This window comes from Falco rusticolus, chromosome 13 (assembly GCF_015220075.1).
Source record: "Falco rusticolus isolate bFalRus1 chromosome 13, bFalRus1.pri, whole genome shotgun sequence".
Classification (NCBI taxonomy): Eukaryota; Metazoa; Chordata; class Aves; order Falconiformes; family Falconidae; genus Falco; species Falco rusticolus.
Window position 1 is genome coordinate 10,593,289 of NC_051199.1, and position 27,937 is coordinate 10,621,225.

At 40.8% G+C, this 27,937-nt stretch overlaps 1 protein-coding gene across 1 annotated transcript; it reads right to left on the minus strand.

Annotated features, from left to right (window-relative positions):
* Positions 1–27,902, minus strand: WDFY1 (WD repeat and FYVE domain containing 1). Its single transcript, XM_037406691.1, has 12 exons — positions 27,682–27,902; positions 19,696–19,763; positions 17,956–18,029; positions 16,689–16,743; positions 15,194–15,344; positions 12,408–12,520; positions 9,653–9,779; positions 7,935–8,040; positions 5,665–5,766; positions 4,755–4,885; positions 3,596–3,704; positions 1–2,899 (listed from the first exon to the last, which is right to left on the minus strand). The coding sequence occupies exons 1-12, from the start codon at positions 27,816–27,818 to the stop codon at positions 2,840–2,842; spliced, it is 1,233 nt and encodes a 410-aa protein (XP_037262588.1). The 5' UTR covers positions 27,819–27,902; the 3' UTR covers positions 1–2,839.
* Between the last annotated feature and the right edge of the window lie 35 nt (positions 27,903–27,937).

The following is a 27,937-nucleotide window of genomic DNA, read 5'->3' on the forward strand; positions in this document are numbered from 1 at the left end:
TAAGTGAATATCAAGAAATATTTTATTGTACATGTAATCAAAGTTTAAAAAACAGACAAGAAGGAGCAAGGGACAGACTTATCTAGCATCTCTTAACTATGCAGGGTACAGAAATACAACTAGTAAAGAATCTGCACATATTAGTACCCTTTGCTCCCCTTCCCTGCCCCAGTGGAGGTTATACAAGCGAGACTAGTAATGCTTCAAATCAAGCCTTCTCAGTAATTGCACACTTGACTGACATAGTTGATGTTCAGTTTCACGACAGAGTATGTGCCTTCAAAATAGTTGTTTATAAACCAAATCGCTATCTCTTCAGTGGTTTGTAAGCATTACTCATTCAACACCAGGAGTATACTTAAATGACGAATGATTTAGCAGCCATAATTGTCTTGTTATATCTGAACCGACACTATCTTTAAGTATATCAATTATAGAAAATAGATTCCTTAGGTTTAATAATATGTAGTAGAGAATATATTATCGAGTGGCAAAACCGTAATGTAAAGAAGCAGAGGAAGTATTCACAGGGAAGGGGCGGGAGCTGCATGCTCAGCAGGGGGCATGTTGACTAACCAGAACTAAAAAAGCTGAAGCTCAGGAGTGCCGACTGCAAGGGAGTTACACCTCAGTATCATTGGTGTAAGTTTCAGAACGTCTGGTTTGAAAAATATGCTATTCACCCCACATCTACATCAATCTCCCAGCTTAACTCGTTACCCTAGATCCTCCTTACCTACCACAGTATGACCTTAAACAGTTCTAGCAATGTAACTCATGATCTCCCTTACATGCTGTGAGGAAGAAGGCTTCCATTCTCTTCCAGAGCCAGACAACAAGTAGTCTGTAAGTGAACGCAGAGCATTATCAGGGCTTATTCACCCCTTTAACCACTTGGTTCCCCTCCTAATTTACAAGGTCTTCAGAGCAGAATGCTGAAACTTTTTTTCCAGTACAAGCTCATCTTCTCTCAATAGCTTAGAAATAAGCCTTCACAAAACCTCTAAACTATATAGCATGTATCAAGGGATGAATCACATCAGTGTGACAAGTGCTAAATCCCAAACTGAAGGCAAGACAAGTTTTCCCCCCAAAAAGAGGGGTTATTCTTCAGTGGCCCAACAAGCCTAGCAAATTAAAAGACTCTTTGCAAAACTTCCAGAAAAGGCCCATGGACAGGCAGACAAAGCCAGATCCAAAATAACAGCAACTAACATTTTCTGGATTCTAATGCCCTTTGGAGACTATCAGCTTTTTGGCTTAAAACGTGAGTGAATCATTATGTATTAACGATACCATGATCTTCATCTATTCATCTGTTTCAGCCTAGAGCATGGTCCAATGCAGATTATTAGTGTCAAGTTACACACCTATGACTTGAATTCACTAACACTCATAGCACCACTTGATTGTTGCTGTAAATAAAGACAGTCTAGCCTCTAAGTCCTTTGCCAGAAAGAGACTATTACCTTTGAGAGTTGTGCAACACCAGCTATTCTGGCCCAGCTGACCTACCCACATTTTTTATCCTCACACATATGCATCGGTTTTCAGAAAAATCTTAACAGCTTCAAGCTTAAACTCTGTGACATATTACCTTAGCTTTCCGAGTTTCAAAGTAAGTTCTCCTTACAGTGTTCAAATATAGGAAAATCACACAGCTGACAGTCCAATTTATTGACAATCTCACTAGCTATGTCTTGTACGTGCCAACTGCACAGTCATAAAAGCCTCCCTGTTCTTCTCCATACTTCTCAGCTTTGAAACAGGAAAGGATCAATATAGATATCTCATCTCAGGATTAGCAGACCTAGGTGCAGGGAAAAAAGCAGCTGATCTGTACCTCAGTAATTATTGCTCAGTATTTATCTATTTAAGCAACATCAAGGCAGTATTTGAATTTATGCTGCACTTCAGCAGATGCAGATTCCCTACCATTTAAGAAACATCAGCCTTTCCACAGCAAACAGGTCTCTAAAATTTAGCTGGCCATTTTTTCTTAGCCATTACATTTAACAAGGCAGATCTGCTTAGCTTCCCATTCTAACAGCATTACAGAGTTGTCAAAGTATATGGCTCATATCTACAGCCTCTCTTTAGAGTAGCTGGGCTGCACATCTTTGTAAGAACAACAGAAGTTTATTAGCTATGCTAAAACACTACTTAAAGACCCTAGAATTGTTCAAAGACTCACCAGCTACCTAAACAGTTGTCCCACAAAAGCGATTCCACTAATAACTGGACTTGAAGACAAACACTACAAGAAAGCCAGTAAAGGAAATCTTGTGTGATCAAAGGTCCGCTTACTATCTCATCTGAAAGAAGCTACCTGCTGCTCTGAAGTATCTCCTCCTTCCACAGGAATAACCAACGTATCTTTTGGAGGCAGTTTAGACAGTGACTGCTGAAAAGTATTTCTACAGAACTGCTTTTAAGGAAGAGAGAATAAGTTATTTTACTATTTGCACAAATTGAATTTACTACACTCATTTTACTCTGGTAACGTTTTAGCTACAAGGTATCTGTACAAGATATATCAGCAGAGATAGCACATTGTTAACACTACATATGTAAACCGAGGTCCTTTCATCAAGGTGTCATATTGCAGGTAAGCCATTTTACGTTAGTCCAAGAGCCTGCGGAACTGCACTTCCGCACCAAGGAGAGTCCTGGTGAGCCCAACAGAAAAGCCGTGCTCTACAAAGGTGACTGTCCATCCTGGAACAGCAGCAGGAGAAGAATCAAGCAACCAGTGTTTGCGGTAATATTCTTACGAAGGATCCCATTCATTTGGTGCATATTGCTGTACATAAGGTGCATAAACCTGTCACGTATGAGATCAGCGTGAAGAGAAGCCAGTTGCAAGGCTGCAACCAACTACTGGCGTCATGTCCCAGATCTGGAAGAAAATATTGTGGAGAATTATATAGCATTATTATAAGACCTAAAAGGTATTTCTGCAAGAGGACAGAAGCAAACATGAAGAGCTTCCTGGGCACAAGATAACAAATCCTGTTTAAACTATACTTGAGGAAGATGTCATAAAGAGTTATACCAGCCTTAAAACCCAAAAGCCAAACTTAGGGCTTTTAGCATTTCTGTATTTTAGAAAATGCTATGCAGTTTGTTATAAACATGCTTACAGAAAAGCAGGGACAGACTGGAACAGTCTCAGTTCTGGCAAGCAAGGCAGATGTACAGCTTAAGTACAGCAAGATTCTACATCAGTCTGATTTCCACATCACAGGGCTTTTAGTGGCAATGCTCCAAGAACCAGAAAGCTCAGTGTGAAGGAAGCCTGCACATTTCATCATGTCTGTGTCCTTAAGGCCACTGGCATATCCTCCTTCTGCTGATGCCTGCTTTGTTTGTCCAGAGGACACCAACAGTAACTAGTCCTGACATCTAGACCCCATGCAGTGGAGTTACAGTTCATTTCCTCATTCAGCTGCAGGAAGACAGTCTGCAACAAATACGATTCCTGCTGCCCACAACAAGTTAGCTTTGTAGCAATAGTTGTCAGAAAGAAAAAAGTACAAAAAAGCATTAGCTCTCCATTAAATATCTCAAATGCAGGAAAGAGGCACTTGAATACCTTCACAATCCGGTCACTCCCACAGGTCACCATTAGCCCTCTGGAGATGTCCATGGACATGTGTGAAATGTTGTGTTTTCCTTCATGAAAGGTTGCCAAGGAAGTGCGGCTGCACAAGAACAATTCAATTGAAAGGCAGCCATCAGATGAAGCTTGATGGCATCATTATAGCAGCACAAAATAAACTTACAAGAAAACTAAATTGCTCAGTACCAATAAATCAGTCCTGAGAACTGCAGTGCCACATAAAAGTGGACAGAATTAAATCAGCAAGTCACGCTAACCCATTGCTTGTGCAGTTATACTGTCACATTTCTTGGCCTTCTGCAGGCTGACTGTTAATAAAACTAGAGCAGAAGTGGGAAATTGCATTAGTAAATAATTCTACTCTTGGGTTATAAACTCAAACTCAGCCACATTTTTTCCTGCTCATTACAGTGAGTCAACTAGGGCACAGCACCTCCCTTTCAAAAAAAAAAAACGCAAACCCCAAACAAACCAAAAATCCCACCAACAAAAACAAACCACAAAACATATAAAAAACACCACCAACCATCTCAAAAATTCGCATCAAATTACTTTGATCCTTGAACATCCCAGTGTCCAAGGGGGTGAAAAGACAGTGAACAGTGAAGTGCTGTTCACATCAAGATAAAAAGGGGGTTCCTTCATTGCTAAGAAGAGTTTAAAGAGACAGCAAATCATGTTTAACCCAATTTCCTTGCATGAGGAAAATAATATTGGGCTGTGAATACTCCTGTAGAAACAATTTTCAGTAAGTGTACATGAATTAATACATATACATCCTGGCAGTTGTGACGCATTGTCAGGCATCCATTCAGCAATTTTAAGTGCAATCGATAGCCTTTTCCTAAACAGAAATATTGAGAAAAGTATGTTTCAACTCTAGATCTGGGCTCATGGGAAAGAAGAAATAAAGTGGATAAAAAAGTTGTAATCCACTTATGATCCAAATCAGCTTGCAAAGCCAGCTGAGGGATCTCTCTCATTGCAGTGCTTTGAGTGCCCAAGGAAAGGGTAGCCTATTATCAGAGTCAGCTTGGCATGTTTGTGTAGCATTGTGCGTGGATGTGGAGCAAGCACAAGTGTTTCTGCACCTCAGCAGTGTTACTTGAATTTATTACTCCTTAATACTCACTCTTCATCCTTGATTGACTCAAAACAGGAATCACAGACACGGACCTGGAACTCAAATCCCATGATTGGGTAACTTGACCGTTTGGTACTGCACTTGCCACACACTGCTTGCCCACATTTTCTGCAATGATGCTTCATGGAGAAAACAAAAAAAAACAAACAAGAAAATCACTATATTGTGCCACTTGAGCACCTTAACCAGTGTTCACTGAACAACGGCAACAAAGCTTCTGTTTTGCAACCTCATAGGAAGCAACCTGTTAGGAAGAGAATTCTGTTACTTCAACCAAGGACCAAGGACTCTGGAGTTCTGAATACTCATCTTGGCTATTAATGGGTTTACCTCCATATTCTCCCTGCCCATCCTCTTCTCCTTGCAAGCTCCTTCTGGGAGCAGGGGAAAAAAAGAGGGCTGAACAAGCAACCAAGGAAATAACAGTCTAAAAAAGCCAGAAACAGATGAGTGTCTCGGTGCCTCTGTCCAGTCCCTCCAAAAAGCAAGCTGTCACATTCTAGCCCAGTGAGAGCAGGGCTATCACCGTTTCACTGAACTGAGAACCCTACAATATGCTATGCTGCAATTTGCTCAGTTACAGGACACTGTGTGCCACTTCACACAGCACTTAAGGATTAGCTGTCCACAGCTCCAGTGCATAGAAATATTCAGAGAAATCCAACAGAGCACTCCCAGCACAGCCTGCTTTGCCCCTATGATAGAAGTTTGATGCAACACTTTCTGTAGAATTTGGAAATTTCTTAGCACTGACTGGAAGCTGTGACCTCTCAATAAACCCTCACTTCAAAGCAGCAAAAATACCAACAGTTTAAAAGATCTAACAGCTTTAGTGGTTTCTGTTTGCATTTTGCTTAAGTGTTGAAGCACAGCTAAGCACTCAAACCAGCAATCTCACCTGTCTCAACCCTAATGTCTTTGTGTCCCACATCTGCTTTATATTCCAGAAGAAAGGTTGCTCACACTTCTGACAGGAATCGCTTTCTAGCCATTGAGGAGCCTACAAAAGAGCAAGAGATGTAAGCAATCAGAATTATTTCTCCTCATGCAACAGCCAAGGAAGTTGGTTTTACCAACCCAAAGTAAAGTTTTACTTGGAACAATGCCCTGTCTCAGCTCTGGACATTACAATAGATCGCCGAGTGTACAGTACATAGGAAGTTTAGTACAAAAAACCCCCAAACCCAGGACTACAGTTATTTATTACCTACATGCCTCCTACACCTTTTAAGCCCACAGAAGTACGTTACGTTACTGCCTTAATAAGAAAACTAATTCAAACATCTAAGTTATTAAACTGGCTGCAGGCATTCAAAGATTGCTGCTCTGGTTGCCTAGGTGATTTTTAAGAGCTAGTGTAATCCAAATTGTAGAAGCTATGAGGCAGTCATCCCATCTAAGGGGGGGGGGGGGGGGGGGGGGGGGGGGATGTCCAGAAGTAAATATCTTTTCTGCTTCCCTAGGATTGCAGTTTGAAATAATTAAGAACTCATCTGCATTTTCCATCCTGCCCACATCTTCATTAAGCAACTCTTCTCCCACCCACGTATTTTTCCTGCCATAAATGGACTAGGCCAAGTGAAAACAGTTAGAACCTTCACACATTTCAACACTCATATACACTTTAACTGAGCATCCCTGTAGGGGATAGAAAGAAAGGCACAATGCTTTTAGTACATAGACTTGTATAAAGCTGTATAGAACATACATGTTCTAATTCATCTGATGGGGGAGTCTCCCTGAAACTGGACAGGAGGAAAGCTGGAACAACAAAGAAACTTTTTTCCTCAATTCACTTATATCCATAGCTTATAGTAATAAAACAATCATCTCACCATGAGTATTTATTAATACCAGATGTCCAGTTCCTACATCTTCATGTAGCATTTCTGAGAAGACAATCCCCTTTCTGGCTCCCTCTAACAGAAAAACGGGGTATCTTCCTATTATTCTCATCTTAATTTCAGCACTAGATAGGAGATAAAAACCTGCCAACACTACCAGTGCTATTACCCACACACAGCTGGATCTGCCCAACATCAACAGTACAGCTGTCAGTAGAGTCGCTATTCCTTCTAATCAAAAAAGTCAGTCTTCTAATCTTACATACGTATTTAAAGATACCCCATAACACAACTTGCTAGCTAATGCTTCAGAGGCACTATGTTCATCATTCTTCAAACATTTAGTTTCTTTGCTTTTGGATTGGGCTTGATCATGTTTTTCCAACGAGCTCTGAGACATCATGGCTGTTCTAAATTAACCATATTATTTTAATTGTGTTAAAACTGTCTACTATTTAGAAGATCCCTTAATTATTGCACGCAGATCAAGAAGAGAAATGGCTACATCTTGTTTTCCCAATTGTATTATAAGCCAATTCCTTGCAACTACGAAGTTTCATAATATCACAGAAGTTTTGAGGAGACCATGATGCTGAAAACATCAGGAGCATCACATACAGCACTCTGTATGCTTAAGGTGACAGCTCAACACATGTCAGAAAACAGTTCTTAATCCTGACACTTGCATTTAACAAAAAGCAACAGGGCAAGGAAGACCGAGCCTTAAATACCGCTTTATGGGGGCAACCAAAACTCCTATAACTATGGTTTAACCAAAGACTGTAGTAACATACATCTTCTCAGCTCCTATCATGGATATGAACTGATGCAGAAAGAATCTACCTGGCAGGCTCAGTCGCTGTGTACTGAGGTCTTAAAAAAAAAAAACAAAAAGAAAAAAAAAAAAGTGTTACCTGGGGACTGAATCTCTACATTCTGAACTGCATCTCAAAAACAGCATCTCACTACTTTACTTGCTTCGATACAAGTTGAGAACTTATCCCAAGACTGTTGAAGCACAGTCCATTGGTTTCTTTACGGCAAAAGTTTGCCTGCTTTAAAGTGTCCAGCAGCAAGGTCTGTAGCCATTCCAGCGAGCGCGTCTCACTAAGATTCTAAGCACTCCCAAGTCTGTCCTGCACTTCCCCTGACCTGGGAATCCACCTACTACAATGCAGTATGGACAGCCACTAGAACAGAGCAGGTTTTGATAATATCAGCCTTAAAGTTTCAGGCAACATGAGGACAACTGACTAAGCAAAGCCACATCAGCCTCTGAAAGGGGGGATGGAATAAAAGTCTTTGACCTAGGACACGATCTTACCTCTTCTCGACTGATATCCATGTTCCAAACAGCAATTCCCCCATCAGCTGAACAAGATACCAGCTGCCGTGTCAGTTGGATGTAACAGATAGCCTGCACCTTATCACTGCAGACAAAATAGACATTATTTACCCACAGGTATCTAAATTAAGCTTAATTTCCCAGCAAACCCCAATTTATCCTTGCAAAGCTACCTAGGAAAGCCAAAACTGATTTCCAAACACTTTGCTAAGACTAGTAAGTAGAGCTATGAAAATGAATGAACAGGTACTGTCACCTAAGCAGTACCCTAGCATCAGGATGTTGCTTAGAACAGTTCTTACAGGCTTGACCAGAATACCAGAGGTATAGTTCCACGTTAGTATTTATTGGCAGTAAGCATTGACAGTGAGCTGAGTGTCAACTGGCTCAGCATGCGCGCCAATACTTGTCTGTGTTGGCAAGGGGAGCCAGTTATCAAAACAGAGACAACTGGAAAAATAGAGAGAAATAATTTGTTTCAATATACAGCTAGGAAGCAGATGGAACTTCCATTTTTTCTAACAAATTACAATAAGTGAGTCTATAGCTGCAAAGCAAAGCATGCATACACCAATAATACAAATTAATCCTAAATAAAATAGAAAAACAAAAGTCTACCCTAAGCAACTAAACAAAGGATCTCAACATTACTAGATTGCTTTGCAACATCTAAGCTGAATTAAAAAAGCCATTCTGCTTCTCAGAGGAACTTACTTTCCCATTCAGTATGAAGTTTGATGCTAAGTGTGATGTCTGAAGAGAAACTAACACTGTTACAAGTCTTCACCAGGACACATGATGCAGCAGTAAAAGCAGTATAAAGTCCTCCAGTCATTGACTTCAGTTACTTTTTTGTAACAAGTATTCTATTATTAGTTCTTTAGCCATAAAACTAAATCCTCAAGATTTAACAAGAGTTCTAGGGCTAAGGCTATCAGTTGATCAAAGATGGATGAAGGCATCTATGAAATTAGACAAGAGGAGAATGCACTATACAAATACATTTTTAAACATAAACAAGATCTCTACTACCACTGCATTTCTAAGTAGAATATATCTTGAGTGGTGAATGTGAACTGCCTGTCAGACTGAATAAAGGCCCTGGATTTAAAAATGGCAGCTAGTGTTGTGTCTCCGTAAAAATAAAGAGTTGATTAAATACAGGCAACTACCTACCTAATCCACAGAACAGTGGAGATGTGACATACAGGGAAGTCAAGAGACCTCCCTGTAATTTGGCCAATCAGTTTATCACCTCGCTGATCAAGACAGAGAACACGAACATACTAAAGCTTATTCTACATGGGCACACAAACATGCTTGTATGTCAAGTTTCTAGCCCCACACTCACAGGCAACTCAGTGAAGGATATGCAATACAGAAGCATGTAACTTCTACATAAAGTCCAAGTAAGACGAGTTAGGATTTTTACACACCTCTTTCTATAACCTACTTCTATGTTATGTTGTTATTACCCATGTTTAGAAGTATCAAACATGAGCAAAAAAAAAAAGGACTTATCAGTAATGCTTTCCTAGTACTGATTATCCTTCTTCCACCTCAAAGGCCTCAGAGTTCTGCAAAAAGTTATCTTCCCTGTTATTCACAGATTCAAATATCTTGCCATGCTACTTAGTCCTCCTCAGACTCTGTGTTCATTACAGAACATGTAGGAAAAATAAGACACCATTACGTACTGATGTCCCTGGAGAAGCAGTGTTCGTCCCTTCCTTCCACCAATATCCCACATGATAATGCTGTGATCAGAGGCACCTGAGAAGAGCAGTCGTTGAACAGGATCCCACCACAGGGAAGTAATACTTCCTAGGAAAGAACATTCTGCAGTTAGACCTAAGGGAGCCACTCCCCAACACAATGATGCTCTTCTGGGTCACTAAAGTGAAACCTGAGGTATGCCCTTACTACAGTAACAGATATTGAAAGCCTTAAGGCAAAGGACAGCATGCAACAGCAAGATACAGTCCTGCTAGAGAGGCAAAGAGCATTTGACAACAGAACAAAACACCCCCAAGATGAAAGTTAGATGCAAAGCATAAGCCAGAAAGTTTGATTACCAGCTTGCTGCCCCTTGTAAACTGGTAGTTTGTTTTAAGAGTCAGCAGGCTGCTCTGCGAGCTTCGGAAGATGAAAAGTATTAAAACTTGCCAAGCAGAGACTAATATCTACAATACAGTAAGGTGCTTGGTCAGTGGTTGCAGGACAGCATGCAGTGTTCACAGGTAAACCAACTCCCTTACATGACCATTTACAACCTTAAAATAGTTGGAATAAGAAACAAAGTGACAGTTTCATTGCTATTAGCAAATCTGGCCACTACATACTAAATTACAAAATGAGATTTCAGAAGGCCCAACCTGGCTGTGCACCTCATTAGTCTGACATAAAAAGAAATTAGTCATCTGACAGCAGCAGTCTTATACTAAGCCCATATGCATGATAATGTAGACAGGATACTAAATAAGTAAATTTGTCACTCATGCCACCTATAGTTTTGAAGTTGCAGGGATGTTTTATTCCTTTACAGACATCCTTCCCGTTAAAGCATCATTCCATTGCTCAGTTGTCATCAAAAGCCTTGTTATTCTGAAAGCAAGATGAATGGTAATTACAGCCTAAATTAGTCCTCTCCAGCTCTCTGGAGCACGAGATTTTTCTTGCCTCCTTTAGGGCTACACTGTTTTCAGACTGACCCATTTGGGAATAGTTGTCTCAGAGAACAGTGAGCATCTGTGCCATAAAAGGCAGTTTGAGTATTAACTCAGCCTACACACAGTAGGCTGTTAAACATGGAGAATTCTGGAAACTGGCTTGTTGAAGGGCAAGCTCTAAAACCATTCAAACTGCAAAGCAAACACTGCTTGCTTATGAAGTCACAGTAAGGCAAGAGCTAGAAAGGAAACAAGATGAAGTCAGACTTCTGAAGTCTGGCAAAGAGCACACAGAGAAGAACTAGATGTTATTTAAATTTAGTTACCAGGCCTTGAGAATATTACACAAATACTGTGGAGGAAAAAAGGTTACACATAATCTGTTTTGCTTTTAAAAAAAAGCCAAAAAGCAAACAAGATGAAATAGCTACTATTACACCAATTGAAGAAAAACCTGTTTCTGCCCCTCAAATGTAATCATCTTTTGTACTAGATCAATTCTTGTTTTGAGGATCACAGTTCCCTTAGTGAACTGATATATAAGCCAAAGTTGTCTGCTATGTAGACAGCACTGCTGAAGTTAGTACCTGGACACCCACCACAACTTAATAGAGAGAATACACGCTCTATGTAGTGGCACATCAAGACATACTGCTTTCAGACTAACAACAGTATCTATCAAGGAGTTGCACTTGAACACAGACTAGGAAAAGGAGTCCCTAGGGCCAAGAAAATTATTTTGCTCTTAACTGAAACAATATGAAATTCTGCTTGAAAGCAGAAGAGGCATTTATCATTTGAAAATCTCAACCAGCTTCCCACATTCAAAACCTGCTTTGTCATTTTACAGTCATCTGTAAATCAGGAGTCTACCCAGCTTTAACAAAGTCTACTCTATACTTACAGCTATTAAACAAGACAGCCTTTTCCAGTGGGGCTGAGACTCATGACCCAGTAATTTACCCCTACCCAAATACTAACTAGTCAGCTGATGTGAAAGTTGCCAGTACCACATGGGAAGAGGCATTAAGTCTTGTTTATTTCTCTCAGTATATTATTAAATTACACATTCTCCTCTGATTTGCATTCTTGCCTTACTCATTACAGCAGAGAGTGGCTCCATATCATGTCACAGACTATTTGGTTCTTTGTTCGACGTAAGGATTTCAACTATACTACACAGCGTGAGACATTTGTCTTTGGCTAGACAGTTTTGATTCTAAAAGGCTCTCTAGATTTCTTGCTTATAGCTTAGTTTCAGCTAAACATAGGAAACTGAACTAATAGGAACTCTCATAAAGACTGATCAGAACAGCGAAGTCCACATTGGAAAGAATTAAGTGTTTTTTTAGAATCCAGACTGGGGGCTGCTAAAGCTGCTTTAGGAATTATTATAGTACTACAAGGCCTCCAGACCAAAAAAAATATAATACATTCTTGTCCTTTCTTTTCAATGTTAAGGAAACAAAAGTTTTTAAAGGTGGCCATCTAGTGGATAACTTGTGTTAATTGAATGCATATGTTTACCTTGTATTTTTATTATAGATGAAAAATATTGTCAGTATTTATAAGGTTAAGATTTCCCCTCAGCAAGTATGTGTCTGTTCTTTAAGAGACAGTCATATGTACAGCTTTGAACAGGTTTTGATAACTACTGCCCTGCACTAGTAGTTTATCCAGTATCTATCCTTAAGGGGTAGATCCTCAACTGAACGTCTCATTGCAATTTACAAAGAGGTACTGTAGTACAGGTCAAGTGGAATTAAGATGAAGAATTACTTACCTTCATGTCCTTTGAGTGTTGTGATAACTGAGCATGTATTCTGCTCAAGCTTCAAGAGAGTGATCTGTCCAGAATAATCACCAACAAAGGCATGCCGAGTTTCATGATCATATCTGAACACCAGTCAAGGAGAAGCCTCATTTGCTCATAAGAGTATTTTATGGGACTGAAACAGACAGCACAGCTGTTAGCAATATACTAAATAAACTGGAATGGAACATTTTAATAGGCCAGACAAATACTTATGTAACTACTTCTAAAGGGGTTGGAGACCATAATTAAACGTTTTTCATTCCTCTCTTCTCCCCACACTTCCCTACATGTGCAGGTAACACAGTATGGAAAATAAATATGAAAAGTTTTAGAAAGCCACTGGAGAAGCCAGGAGATAACACATCCCCTAGTTTAAGGCAAGCCAAGTAGATTTAGACCATCTCTAGCAGAAATTTACAGAATACTCTCATGATCTTCTACAAGAGATGCCAGAATTCCTCAGGCTACTTCTTGCAGTGCAGAGCTACCGTTAGGAGCGCCTCACTGGACATTGGGTGGCACTCAGTCCTACCTAGTATGTCCTCCTACAAACTTAGTTTTCTAGCATGTTATACTAGTCGATGCTGCCAGAATAGGAAAACTAAGACACAAGGACGTTAACCCACCACAGCTAGTTTACCTTACAGTGGAAGTACACTCCCAACATTGTAGCTACTGAGAAGGTGAGACCATCTAGTTTCTGTTCTCTGCACTTTCAAATTTACTGATGTGGGTCCTTAAACACAGTATTGAAGACTGAACAGTATTTCAGAAAGGGTTCTGTCGTTTAACACTGACATACAAGCCACACCACATCCTAACATGGGATCTACTAACAAGGTGCCATGTTTGGCAAAAGTATTATACATCGTAACCATGTTCTGATACTCAGTTTTTGTCACTGTAACTACTGTCTCCAGAAACTAAAGCACAGCAAACTGGATGGAACTAGACCATTTGCTGCCTTTGGAAGACCTTTGCTATTCAGGATGTAAACAAGAGCTACAAAAACCCTATACAGTTGACACCAAATAACCCAAGAGTTGTGTATAAACTTACCTGTCCTCCTGGAGCCACACAAACACACAAGCAGCAGCCAGCAAAGCAGCCTACTCTGTGCAACAGAAAAGACTAACTTTAAAAAGTCAGTGTACCAAAGAGCCCACCACCACAAGTGAAAAAGCAGAGGTTTTGTCATCTGATGACATTCTGAAATCTCTTAAGCCTTCAGAATAGAGATAAACATTTCACTTTCAACAAATCCACTAAGTCCCTGAACATGTGATCCTTTCTACATCTTGGAAATTCAGGCTAGCTTTATCCCCACTAATCCAGTAGAGAAAAGGCACTCTGATGTGTTTTTTAGAAGCTTACACAGAGGATCATTAACAACTAACTCCTAAGGAACCTCCTGACAGGGAGACCAAGCACCTAGTACACACACCAGAAAGTTAATTCTTCCAAACACAAGTCCAAAGGCAGGATCAATTACAGTGCATTTTAAAATATCATGCTGTTCATTGGAAATTTATCTTGACAGAAAAGATGATATTCTTTTCTCCATTTTCATAATAAACTGTTCCGTTATTTGCAATAGCGTTAGCTATAGAACCCACTGCATTCAAATAGTGAGGCTCAGAGGCACCAGACTGTTCTGTGAGGTAGTCTCCTAAAACACACACACCCCCCAGTATTAACGCAGTTCTGTGCTGCATGCAGCCGAGGTGAGCTGTACATGAAATATTTTCTGGGACACCATCACCCTGAACACTAAAACAAGGACAGCAAAAAAAGAGTGTAAGTACAACAATACTAATCTGTCAGCTCTTCAGTCAGCAAGGCAGTGTCTGCAAAAATAGGAGACCTCAGAAGGCTACACACGCTGCCAACAACCAAGCAGTTTGCTTTCCTCCTGGTTTCTTAGTACTGCACAGGTATATAGCGATTCTTAGAGAGGTATTTTTTTCAAGAGACGCAGCTGACCTCTTTCACCTTTTGAATTACGCCACTTCTACAACATTACTGCCATTAATCCTCATACACCAACCAGTACTTCCAATTACTGTCTAGCCACACCTAAACTGTCACCATTAAAAAGTGCCAAAAAACAGTTTTAGAATTTAAAGTATTAACTCAGGCTCAGAAGTTTTGATATATGAACTACATTTTAAGCTACTGGATTTGTAAGTTTTTTACAAAGGGTAAAGAATGCCCGGAAGTACTCACAGCTGAATAGACAACCAGAGTTCTTAAGCTACAAATGCTGCAATTAAAAGCAATGTGCAGGAAAGCAAATTGCACAGACAAATTACTACTAGTAATGAATAAAGGTACAGTGTACCCTGTAGCTTAAAGATACAAAAGGTTAACATGAGTAAAGGCAGAAAAATTAAAGCAATCCAAAGGGGGTTTATGATGTTTTATGCATTTGAGTCCTTCTAGAGCACACTGGTATCTGTTGAACAAAGTGACTTGCCTAGGAAGTTTACAGGCCAGGATGTAGGTACAGTTATTAGTCACTTCCACAAGATCCCACAGACAAACATCTCAACATTTGGAACTAATACACACTGCAATTTCTGTAATTCAAGGTCACAACATCCCCTGACAGAAATAATGGTATTAAATATCTAATCAGAATAAAGGTTTGCAGACTTGCAAGAGATTTCACTATTAAAGGAGGGAACAAATGGAGCTAAAGGAACAAAGTACTCCTTTGGTTTCAGGGCAGCAATCATTTTTCAAAAGGATACTGTAGACACGAAGCCCAAGAGGTGAAGTAATGTCTCCCCAGCATACTCCCACTCCTGGTGCACATCCAGCTGATACACTTGTCATGGCCAGTGCTGATAACCCACTCTGATGCCAGGCAGAAAGTAATAGCAGACACTCGATTCTGATGGGCTGTGGGAAGAAAAAGTTTCTGGCTAGTTTTTCCTAAAAATCAAAGTGATGTGTTCGCATGTTCTAATTCAGAGAGACATAGGTTGAAGATGGTACCTAAGCAGTGCCCTAGGGAGATGTTCTTACCATCATACTATACTCGCCTCTAGGCTGAATTAAAAGGCTGGCATTGTTCTGTGTAGTATTTGCCTTCTGAATAGCTTAAGTGAACTGATCATGTCAGTCTGCTAATTTAACCCTTTATCCCAGAGAAAGAAGTTGAGTTCAGCCCAGATACTGGTGATGCCGTGGTTAAGGGGCAGACAAATCCTCAGCTTTCTCTAGTTAGGCCAGTACTTCTGGGAAGTAATGTAATGCATCTAAAAACCTTAACTTTCATCTTTAAGTGCCTCTTTTCCTGATGCCTGGGGAGCTATCCTCAGATGCATGCTTTTAAGCACCTGACAGTGTATCTAGTCCATGCCATTTAAACTGCTACCTATGACAGCAACCAAATCCCACAGAGATTTGTTTAGGATGCTGCCACTAAGCAAAAAATTACATAAGCATTAGAAAGAAGTCCCCCCTTTCCCCCAAGATGCAAGTATTTCCCTGGACTGAGTTGTCAAGTCATCTTCCTTAGGATAAAGGCAGGGCTTGCTGCTTTAGGAACAAGGTCTTTTTCTCCTACGTAAGAACATTGCTTCTATCAGTGTCAGGGAGTCACAAGACAAACCGCACTTTGTTTCACTACATAATCTGCAGTCTTCATGAGCCTCCTTCAGGCCTTTTACATTAATATTCCAATTTCAACCAGCAATCAAGTTTTGTATTTCTTTTAAGGATGTGCAGACAAATGCTGAAATTAGCATCTCCATAGATATTAGAACAATGCCTATTCCCCATGTACCAAAAAAATAAGACCTTTTCCATCCCTATTGCTCTCCTAAGTTGACAGAGAAGGCAAGGACTGTTATCTTCAGCTAGAAGTAACCAAGCCCAGTGATTACAGAAGGTAAGGATGGAAACTGCAAATACCAAAATGTAGAAAGCTCTTACCCTCACGCAGAATAACTACTCCACTTGAAGAGCAAAATCTGAACCACTAGTTCTGGCTCATTACACTCACAGGCTAATGATGTACTGAACTTAATGATAATGACTGCAACTCAGATGACTGAGGATTACTCAGTAACTGAACATTTATCTTAAGGCAGTTATTCCTAACTAAGTGACAGCTAGAAGGTCAGTCAGATTTAAAGCATATTTGGACTTGATTAGTCTGTGACAGTGTCCAGTTTCCCAAGCATTTTAGATGCCTCCCCTTCACACAAATGTTAGTGTAGTCACTGGTCAACAGTTTACCTGGATAGGTCTTCACAAAGTTCATCTTATTAAAGTCCTCTGAAATATGAAACTCCTAAAAGCAAAGCAGAATCATTAGAAAAGATACCACACTGACATAAGCAATATTGATACAAAAAAAAAGAGAGCAGTAACCTCACAGAACAAAATTTGCTTAGCAGCAACATATCTCATGAAAAACTAGCATTTTCAGAGACTGAAGTGTAGCACACTGACACACCAACTGTAAATTAAGGTTAATAGTGAACTACATTTTCAACAGGGAGCATTCTTTCAGAAAAGAGTTTGCTGAATGGAGATTATAGGAAGAGGTAAGGTCTCGCTGTCCCCAGCAGGAATAAGTAACACTGTATCTCGCAGTTAAATTCAAGTATCTGAGTTTTCATAATAGACAGATTTAAGCGAGAGTATTCTCTATTTGATCCATTAGGCTTAGTGAAATTTTAAAAGTCTTATCTTACAATTTCAAGTAGTTATCACTAGAAACATTATTCTATGTAGTACTGCATTCACTATTCACAGGAGTTATCAGTAGAATCACTATTTATGACACTGATGCAGTACCCCAGCTCAGTTATAGGTCAGTTATTATTTTGACCTTATTTTCATAAAGAAAGGAAACCATTAAAGCATCTGGGAGAATCACAAGATTCCCCTCCTTTGCCAAGAAAAGAGGGGAAGAATACAGACCCCTTTCTGTTCTGCCATATATATCTGCTCTATTGCTGTAATTGCTCACCCTCTCCCAGAGTACAGAGAGACAGAAGGAAGACTTCCCAGAAGGAAAAGAAACCAACCCTGCCTCTTGTAATTTTAGAGCTAGCGTTGAAATTTCCACATCATAAAAAGATCTACATCAAGAAAATCCAGAGACACTTGCATGGCAAGACACAGGCTGATCCATACTTCTGGCCAGATGCAAGCCAGCTGCAGCTCACAACCCGTTAGTGCACCACCACAGCACTCTGCCCAGCTTAATGTACTCAAAATTATTCCTTGACAAAGTGTCATTGTTTGGGTCCACTGCTACACTAATGGCGCAGTGACTTCTTGAGGTTAGCTGGCTCCCACCTGGCCAGAAGAACCCTTGTTTATTTGCAGTCCTCCCATGTACATCTCAGATGAACTGCCAAGAAGTTCAGCCATTTAGTAGTAGCTGCATTCCAAAAAGGGAAAGAAAAATTATCAGCTGCCAGCAACACCTGGTGCTCACGGAAAATCTAGACAATTCTAATCTACATTCTGAAGAAAAGTCACAGCAACTTACCATGATAGCTCCATTATCCTGGCCTACAAATATTCGTCTGCTGTCATGATGATAAGCCATAGCTGAACACGGTGCTGTCAAAAAAAGCAAGTGCATTAGAGTTACTGGAATACAGGTATCAGGATACACAGAACTTTTGTTAAAACCAATTCTTTCATACAGGAAAAAAGCTGTTTAAGTAGCTTGATAGAAATTAGTCTGCAGAGATAATGTCCCTTGGTAAGACAGTTAAATTCCCATATGTGAACTGAAGAAAGGTACACTACTACAGTAACTCAGATATACTACTAGGCACCATATGCAAACACCATTTCCTGCCACAAGGTGCAACTTGGTAAAAGGAATTCCACACAGGATGAAAGCCTAACCAGCAGCAACAGCATGTGCAGATGGTTACACGGAAGAACTTGAGTTCACTAAAATTATCTCAAATAGAGTCCCGAGTTGTATACCAGAACAATATTCCAATTCTTTACATTTGAGGACTGTATCATTAGAGAGTAAAGCGCTAGACAGAAATAAGTAATTGCATGCCAACTTCATATGGAATCATGTTTCAATATCTGCAGCTTTAAGGAGACTCATGTTTTTGAGATTACATACAATTTATTTCAGCAGAAAACCTCTAAAGACCTACTTCACTTTTTGAAATTAAGAGCTAAAATAAACGTGAAAAACAACAACAACAAAATTACAATAGTGTCCTAATGAAAATTTTGCAAAAAAAATTCACTGAAGAGTGGCCCCACTAAACTTCCAAATTACAAGGATGAAGATACAGTGTTCTAAACCTCCTTCTCCAAGACCATCAGAAAATGTGGCCTTGAAGGTGGTTTTAGAAATTCAAACCCAGACAGGACAGTCTGGAATATTACAGTGGTCATATTACATCAGGACAAGTCCATCCCTTGGAACTACCTAAAGGCACACTTGATTTCGTATAAACCTTTATAGAGCAGTCTAAATAGTCTATTCAGAAAATTGATAAATTGAGCAAGTGTTGTAATTTAGACCAACTACTGAAGAAAAAAAAAAAAAAGATTACAGTTGGCATTTCTGATCTAGATCCTAGGCTACTCAGCCTGCAGCTGAAAAGACACAGAACATCAAGGAGTCCAATTCTTCGATCTTCATTTAACATTTGTATGTAAGTTTCTGCAGAAATTGACATTCCAAAGACTATCTTTTGTTTGTGTGATGGTTTGTTTTGTCATTGTATTACCTCTTTTTGTACATGGCATGTGTCTAGGTTAAAGAAGTTACAGCAAAGCACCCAGGCCGAGTGGTGTTTCAAAATCAAAAAAAGCACACTGACACTCAAGATCTACCCAATACTGAAGCTGCTACTCAGTATTGTTTTCTTAATAATATAAATGTAGGGGGAAAAATGCACACCTTAGAAAGCTGAGAATATTCTTCTGTCTTAATTTTCAGCTTGTGGTTTGAAAAACTAACTTTTTTGGCAGACAAGTTATTTGCCAGCATTTGAGGCACCTACAGCTGCAGATCCACACAGTGATTTACCTGGTGAAGGATCTGGTTCTGACAGAACACTGCCTTAGATCTTATGCACTGTGCAATTAAAGTCTGAGCTAAAGTTGCTGCAAAATTGCCAAATTCAAGATCATCGAGTGAATCCAGCACTTGAGGAAATGGGAAGGAGTCAGCCCCACACAGAGCACAGGTACAAAACTCATGCTGTGCTTGGACATCACTTACCATCTCCAGCACTGTACTTACATGACATGGTGTGATAGATGCTGGGCCAGTATTGTCCGCTGTCTCTCTTCAGCCATACTCGTATTGTTCTGTGTTGTGGGAAGAGTGATGAGAAGACAGTTGTAAGCACACCATCAGAACCAGTTCATTACTTATATACCAGCTCCAATCCTCTCAGCTTTTGTGCTACTCAAACGTAATAGAGAAACAACATAATAAAAATAGTAGTACTCCAACGCTACTAACATAACAAGAATAATGGTACTAAGAGTAGCTACCCTTTGATTCTGAACAGTTTTCTTCAAATCTATTTATACAAGTTCCATTAAACATGAAATGGAAATACTATTTCAGCTCACCTCAGACATTGCTACATATTGCATCCCTTTAATTCTTTCTCCTTGGTTCTGGCTGATTTAAGTCGAATTCAAGTTGCAGGAACTTTCCAGCTGTGTCAGAGGAAGCCACAGCTTGCTTTATAGTAGATTAAGTTTAAAAAAAGAATTCCAAATCACTCCTTATGGAAGCCTGAACTCCTGAATTTTTACAGCTCCTCTGCGCAACTCATCCTTCAGCAAGCCAGATGCTGAATATTAGTAACAGAAGCACTTCATTCTCCAGACCAGCATATTACTGACATCTCCATCCCCAAATATTGATGTATGGATCCATGGAGAACCTCATATCTAGTTCAGCACTATTCCCTCTAATCCACACTTCTACTCCCTCATGTACAAACACAAAGGACAATCAATGTTAGTAGTACTGTTGCTTTGCACTGCTCCTCTGGCCTAAATACCAACAGAATTGATTAGCCCGTCAAATGGAAATGGAAAGAAGCTGACAAGACTACCTGGACTGCATTCTAAGGCTCTTTATAAAATTGTTTTTAGTTTGCAACCTTCCAAATCAAGCGTTGGAAGGAAAGGAAAAATGGTCTTGAGAACATTTAGCATTGTAACACTCCCATGACTGTCAAATCCTGGGAGGAGGGATGTAAGAGAATCAGCAAGGGAGTGGAAAGTTATCGTCAGTTAAAAACATTCCTACAATAGGCATACTTGAAGGGAATCTACATCAAGAAGTTAAGAGAACACATAGACACAGTAGGTAGCGTTAAGGTTATTTTAAGCCTACTTGAAACTTCCTCTCCAAACCATTGTTTGACTTCTTGTCACTGTTTAAATCCAACTTCCTCCTTCCTTAAATGGAAACCTAAATGATCTGTAAATCCATGTACCTGGCAACACTGTCAAGAGATTTCATTGAGATGAGTTGTTCTATTTTAAAAAAAAAAAAAAAAACCAACAAAACCAAACACACCTCAATGCATCTGATATTTAGCATTTTTTAGAAAAAAACTAGGGGATAGATTTGCTAAACATCATACAAAATTGCCACTAAGAGTTCAATAAAAAGAGTACAGGAGGGGACTAGTATCTTGCATCAGAACTAGAACTCTGCAGGTTGAAGAAATATAGGTAGCATTTTCATTTTGTAATCCATTTAAGGGCTTTTCTTTAAAGGACCACACAAAGATGACAACACCCACCCTTAATGTACTCCTTTCCTTTTCTAAAACTTGACATCAATATAGCTGAGTACACACTGCCTCAAAACGATGATTTTCAGGTTTTGAATCAAACCACTCTTCCACCAGTTCCGTGACAAATGCACATTACTCCAGTCCATTAAACAGGTTGCATTAAGACTGTCTCTTAAAAGCTATCACTTCCTCTTTACAAGAATTGACACCCTGCCTCACCGTCAAAAAGTTAACACTTTCAGAAGAGCAGTTATTTCTTGGTAACATGAGAAAATGAAAAAAAGCCACAATGCTGTGAAGTCATTTTCATGATGCAAAAGCATGGGTTAGCACCTATGCATTTTTAGCAGCTGTTTAATCTGCTTTTTAAAACTGCTCCATCATACTCAAACTGTTCTAAACGTCTCAGACGGTAGCTTCTACCTTTACAAATCTCTTTCACTTCTAACCAAAATCATGGAATTATATATATATATATGTATTTATATGAAGACTAAGAGTTGCCATAGTGATTGAGATGCATTGCTGATTTTCCCAAAGTAGACATTGTTTCCCCTCAGTATTCTGGTCAACTATACTGAATTAGGAATTCATATAAGGAAGCAAGGATTTGCTTTTTCTAAGCAAATTATTTCCTGGAAGTATGATTTCTACACTGATCATCAACAATACAGTCCCTCAATAAAGTTGAGCGTCTAGGCAAACAGCTGCAAGAGTTAGCAAAATTAACTTCTGAAAGCTTCTTATTTTGGTTTAAGCAAGATTTAGACTTTGCTAGCCTCACGCTGCCAAAGATAAGCTGTGAGACAGCTTTATATCTAATTATACAAAGCTCTGAGCAAAATTTGAAAAGAGACGTTTCATAGTAGTCAGCAAATAACCTGTGCCAAAATACCACTTCTACTTTTCTCTCCTGTAAACCTGTTGTTGTACTGTATCTACTTTTGTTAGGACCAAATAATTTATGGAATACCGTTTCTAGCTTAAAGGACTAGAGAAGTCCTCCACTAATGCCACTTCCACATTCTCCTACCATGAAAATGTTTTATTACGTAAACCACCATATCAATCCTAGAGTTTTCCACATTCTTCTCAAAACTTGGTCTTTACTTAATGAAGAAGCCTGTGCTCAGTACCTAAGTGCTAGGTACCACTCATCTTTCCTCAAGCATTCCCTATTAAGGGCCTAGAAAGATACAGGTTTGTTTGACAGCAGTCTCAGTAAGGATGTAAAAATGTTGAAACTCATTAAGGAGCACCCAGAGCTAGACACATCCACTTTCAATCACTGTAGACTCAGACATCTGAGAGTAGCAAGAGGAATTTAAACAAGATTAAAGAAGACCTCCAAACTTCCCTAACTGAGTATTGAACCAAAAGTTGCTTTCAGCTGGAAAGCATACATATTTATAGAAGAGTAATTTGAAAGGGGTTTTTTGGCTGTTTTCTTGTTTTTTGGGGTTTGGTTTTTTTAAAATATAATATAAAGAAACAATGCATACAAAAGTAATCTTTAAGCAATACTGAGTGTGGCCTTACCAATTACTAAGGATTTCCCTTGTTCTCAGTTGCTGTTTCTTTCACAGAGTTAAGCACCGAACAGTGCTGGAGAAAAAATTTGGGGTTTGAGAGCAGAGAAAAATCCTTCAGCATTCCAACAGTATTTGTGCTCATACCACATAAACTGCCCTCTAAAAGCCAAATGCTCGCATGGCAGGGAGAAAGAACTGATGAAATACGAACAGGCAAATCCAAATGTGTTACAAGCACTGCTGCAAGTACTACATGGCTACACCAGCCTGTTCCAAGAACTGCATCTTCCCAACACCTTCAAACCACAAACAATTGCTTTCCTATCTGAAATCAGTCACTAACTTGTTTTCCTAGCAAGAGCAGAAGACTGGATTTTTCTGGTAGTCAAAATAAAGCAGAAGTATTCAGATTGCTATTGACAGTGTTCCCAAAACAGCATTAGGAATCTGGTTTTTAATTACAGTGTGATACAAGTTCAAGGACATCACTTGCAGTTGATGCTTTTTATCAAATTTAGCCTCACTAAAACATTAATTTTGACCAATATTTAAAGTTCCATAACCAAAAAAACCCCTAATACCACAACTGTTCTGTGATCAGCAGCAGCAGTTCCAACACAATAGCAGCTGCTGATGGTTACAGAACAGCAGCATTCAGATGTGCTAGTGACTCTACAGATCCTGTTAGCCTGTGGTAAATACTGTACTTTAACCTTGCATTTACGGTCTTGTACACTAGCTTATTATCCCTCAGCATTCCCAGCTGCAGCTGGCAAACACTTCTCTTGCTTTAGTTATTTGTCTGCTGACAACAAAGATAATAAGGCTATGTCCAGAGATTTTACTGTATCACAGACCTGTCCAGCCCACACTGGCCTATCTCAGCTCTGAGAAAACACGAGCAAGCCTCAAGCAGACTGATCCAACTCACAGCTGGTACCTGAGCTAGCTGCCCAGGCTGAGAGACACACTGAAACAATTCCAAACATTGTCTTGGAGCCAGGGTCAGGCAAGAGGCTCATAAGGACACTGAGTTAATCATCCTTTCTAGGTAAATTCTGAGAAAGCTTCACAGATGGAAATTATCCTGTGAAAAAGTCTGATTGGGAAAATTAACTACTGCACTCCTGCGGGTATTCTTGCTGCCTATTTTGGCTTCAAAACTTTAAATAAAAAAGAGCTAGATTTTTATTTGCATTCACGTATTTGCTATGTCATCTTTTGTACCCTCAAGGAAAAAAGTTACCATTACTTCTCATTGTAGAAAACATAATTTAAACCAGAAAGAACTACAACCCCTCTAAGAGAAGGATAATCTACAACATTTCTGCAGAACGTTTGTGCACCAATGTTTTCCTCACTCAACTTATAAACACATGCCTCTGACTGGTTTTTATGAAACACTTGACAGCCTTAGCTGTATTAAGACATAATCAAAAATACTTCAGCCCTACTCTTTTGGTGTGCATAACAGCTCTTTCACTTCTTGAACTCTGTACTTTGCTTGCTGCTAGCAGCATAATCAGTTACGCAGTATTAACACCTACACGCCGTTTTTAGTGAACAAACAGGACCGCAGTAAGTTTGATAACACATTAAACTGGAGGTGAAGGATACATAAGTAGGCTCTGATGTGCTGTAGGAGGTATCCCAGATTAGAGACAATACAGCACACCAGTTTCTGAAAGTTTCAGGATCTAAATAAACTCTCATAGTAAGATCGGCACCACAAATTTAGCCTTGAGTCCAAAGCTTCTCTTAGAAATTTACACACACCAAAGGTAGGCAACAGCTTTGGCTCTCCTTGCACAGGTCTGTATCTGGTATCAAAATCTGCAGAGATGAAGATGCAGCTGCATCCTTGGCTCTTACCAACAAGAATGCAGACTGCTACCTTCAGCATCAGATCTTTAAGCTTAAAGGCTGGCGTCGTCTGCTATAGGCAAGCCTCTGCCATGAAAGTCTGTTCAGGTTTAACTCGGATATGAACTTGTAAAAATTGCTTCTCCCTCTTCTGTCCTTCAGGAAGCGCACCAAAACAAACCAAACACAAACATATTAACACTTAGCCCACACTGGCACCCAAAACACCAACTTCATCCTGTACAGGACTATGATACCAGAACCACCACACATAAAAGTGGAATAAAAAGGAAGCTGCTCAGTCTCCTCCAAAACCTGTTACCCAACATGTACTACAGAAAATCATTTCCACAGGAAGAGAAGAGACAACCAAGTCTGTCTTGCAATCAAAGCCAGAAAACATACCTAACACATCCAAGCGTCACCACTTGCTGCAAGCTAGGTACAATTGCTGCCATGGGTCAACAAGGAGTAGTATGTACTACTGCTTCAAAGGGTCAACATTCAAATCCTGCTGCTTTTACATAGGCATTACTACAGCGAAGGAAGCTGTTAACCTCTTTACCAGGGAGAAAATTGCATTTTAACTCTAAAGAAGCCATACTAAGTGGCAAAACGAAGCTCTGAAGAGGCAGGTGCTGTTCTGTGAAGTCACAGAACTGTTTCCCTCTGTTGCCCACCTTCCAGTGCACACATTGCACAGTATGATATCATGCAGTCTAAGAGCATGAAAATATTTAATACATCGATATCTAATTGTATAGTTTGAGAAGCACATATACCTTTTATCCTCTGATCCCGCTAACACTCTGCTGAATGCTTCCAGCACCCAGAACTCCAGCATTCTGGAAGCTTGGGAAAGATATCTGTCACATTCTATAGAAGCTGATGGATAATCCTAACACTAATATTAATGCACTTAAGAGCACCTCTTAGATGGCCTGTTACAATAAGCACCCAATCTGATGGCTGAAAAAAATATTTTTGAGGAAGAGGAGTCTGACTCAAAGTACTTCAGAAAAATATTTTCAAATAGCCTTTAAACAACACAGGGAAATCTTTGCCTTTATAGTTACCCCAAATTTACAGCATTTGTACTTCAGGCATTTAGAAATCAGTGATTAGTTTTTACTCCAGTTCCAATAATTGATAGCTCACCTAAGACTTAAGTGTGCTAATCTTTGGGGGTGGCGGAGTGGGGAGGTGGAATCTGATTAGCCATTTTAAAGTAGTACATAATTAAGTCTTCCCCTTCCAAATTCAACTACTTCTGCCTGATCTCTAAAGAGTTCAACTGGCACTTGAAAACAATTCTTGGAATGCCAATGAAAAATACATTCTTACCACCTCTCCAGTGGAAGTAAAGATAAGACTAGCACTTCCTGAATTCTCAGAAGTGCTGGTAATCAGCACCAGTAAGTGCAGCTATGGCTTCACATTTTTTAGTAACAGATTTATGTTGCCACGTCACCGCGAAGTATGACAAGTTTGTCAGTGTTTCTACCTGGTCTGCATAACAGCACCATGACATGTCCTATACAAATTTTGTCACTTTAAATGCCAGCTAATGAAAAACTAACAGTATCTGGTAAACTTCACTTAAACCAGGACAAGTTTACATCCTTTGCACTTAATCTGTCCCCCTCCCAAATCCTGAATGCCTTGGCTAAGACTATGCTTATGAAATTAGCATGTGGCATTGCTAGCTGGTCTGTTTGCTCTTTTTGACCTAAAAATAAACACCAGAAAACCTTGTTTACCCGTTCAGGTAACACCATAGCTCTACTTATTTTCAGCACTCATACTCCCACAAGGTCAGGCTTTTCAGATAAGATTTAATGCAAAAATGAACGCAAATTCAGTTTTAAAAGTTATACATTATAACAGTAAAATTATCCCTCCACCAAGCTACATCTCAAAGAAGGCACTTTCGTACTTTAACATGCTTCTTTCAAACACTGCCACAGTTCTGGACAGGAGCTCTTAAGAAGCATCTCCTACCCCTCTTCATATTTAAAAGTCACTTTCCACATAGCACAGGGGAAATCCCAGCTCTCACCACTCCATTGTAGACCCCTCACCTCTCTCCTAGCCAGCAACCCTCTGTGCTACTTGCTTCCTTATTTTCACTTCTGTTTCGTCTGAGTAACTGCTTAATGACATTACCAGCTTTTGTGACAGATGTTTCACATGCTGTGTGCACCAGTGCCAAGGATCAGGATTAGACTCTGAAGACATTTTCCCTTCCAGACAGAAACCACTGTCCTCAGCAGCTCATCACCACCTCTCCCCTCAGATCTGCCAACTCACTCCCTGAGCTGTTTCAGCCAGAACGAAACAGGCTGAAGACCTTCAAACTGAGCCATCAGGATGGGCTTGTTTTGACTGAAGCAGCTCGGGGAGCCTCAACCCTCCTGACAGACCGGGGAGCAGCAACGTACCTACAAGTGATTCACCCAGCTGAAGACTGAGTAAAACGTATTCCTACGTTTTTCGTTCTGCTCATAACCGTTGTAGAACCCTTTCACACACACCAGTTGTACTTTTCCAGCTAGTTCGGAGGGGCCGGGACGCAGGCACGAAGCACAGCAGCTTTTTCCCACCAGGAGCGGAACGCTGCCGGCCCCCATAGCCGCCGGTCGGCCAATGCCGTTTCCCTCCCTCGAACTGCAGCTTCAGTCATTTCCTTATGGCTCCAGGCTAAGAGTCGTGGCTGCGTGCCGCCGGGCAAAGTTACAGGCTAAAAAGCGATTTCCCCCCCGCACCCCACCCCAGTGCCCCGCTTCCCCGGCTCAGCCAGCTCCCGCCGGCCGCCACCTTCCGCGGGGGCCGCGCCGCCGCTGCGCCTCGCTCGGGGGGCTGCGGGACCGGGGGGCTCAGCCCCAGCCCCACACGGAGCGCAGACCTCCGAGGGAGAGGAGGGGGACCCGCCCCGCCGCCGAGGGGCCGGCCCTGCCCGCCCACCCCCGCCGCCCCGGCCTAGCCCCTCGCCGAGCGGGCCCTGAGGGGCCTCACCGCCCCGCGAGGCGCCTCGGCGGGCCGGGCCGGGCCGCGGCCGCCGCTTACCTGTCCTCGCTGGCCGTGATGACCCCGTCCTCCTTGGGGATGAGGAGCGCGGCGCTCACCACGTCCTGGTGCCCCTCGACCTTGCTGAGGAGGACGGGCCGGCTGCTCTGCGGCCGCGAGTGGATCTCGGCCGCCATGTTGCCGCGGGACCGGCCCGGCGCCCATCAGCTGACGGCGCGGGGAAAGCCCGGCGGCCGCCGTAACGCTGCGTGTAGCGGCGCCGCCCCGCCAGGCCGAGGTGCCCTGTGTAGCGGCG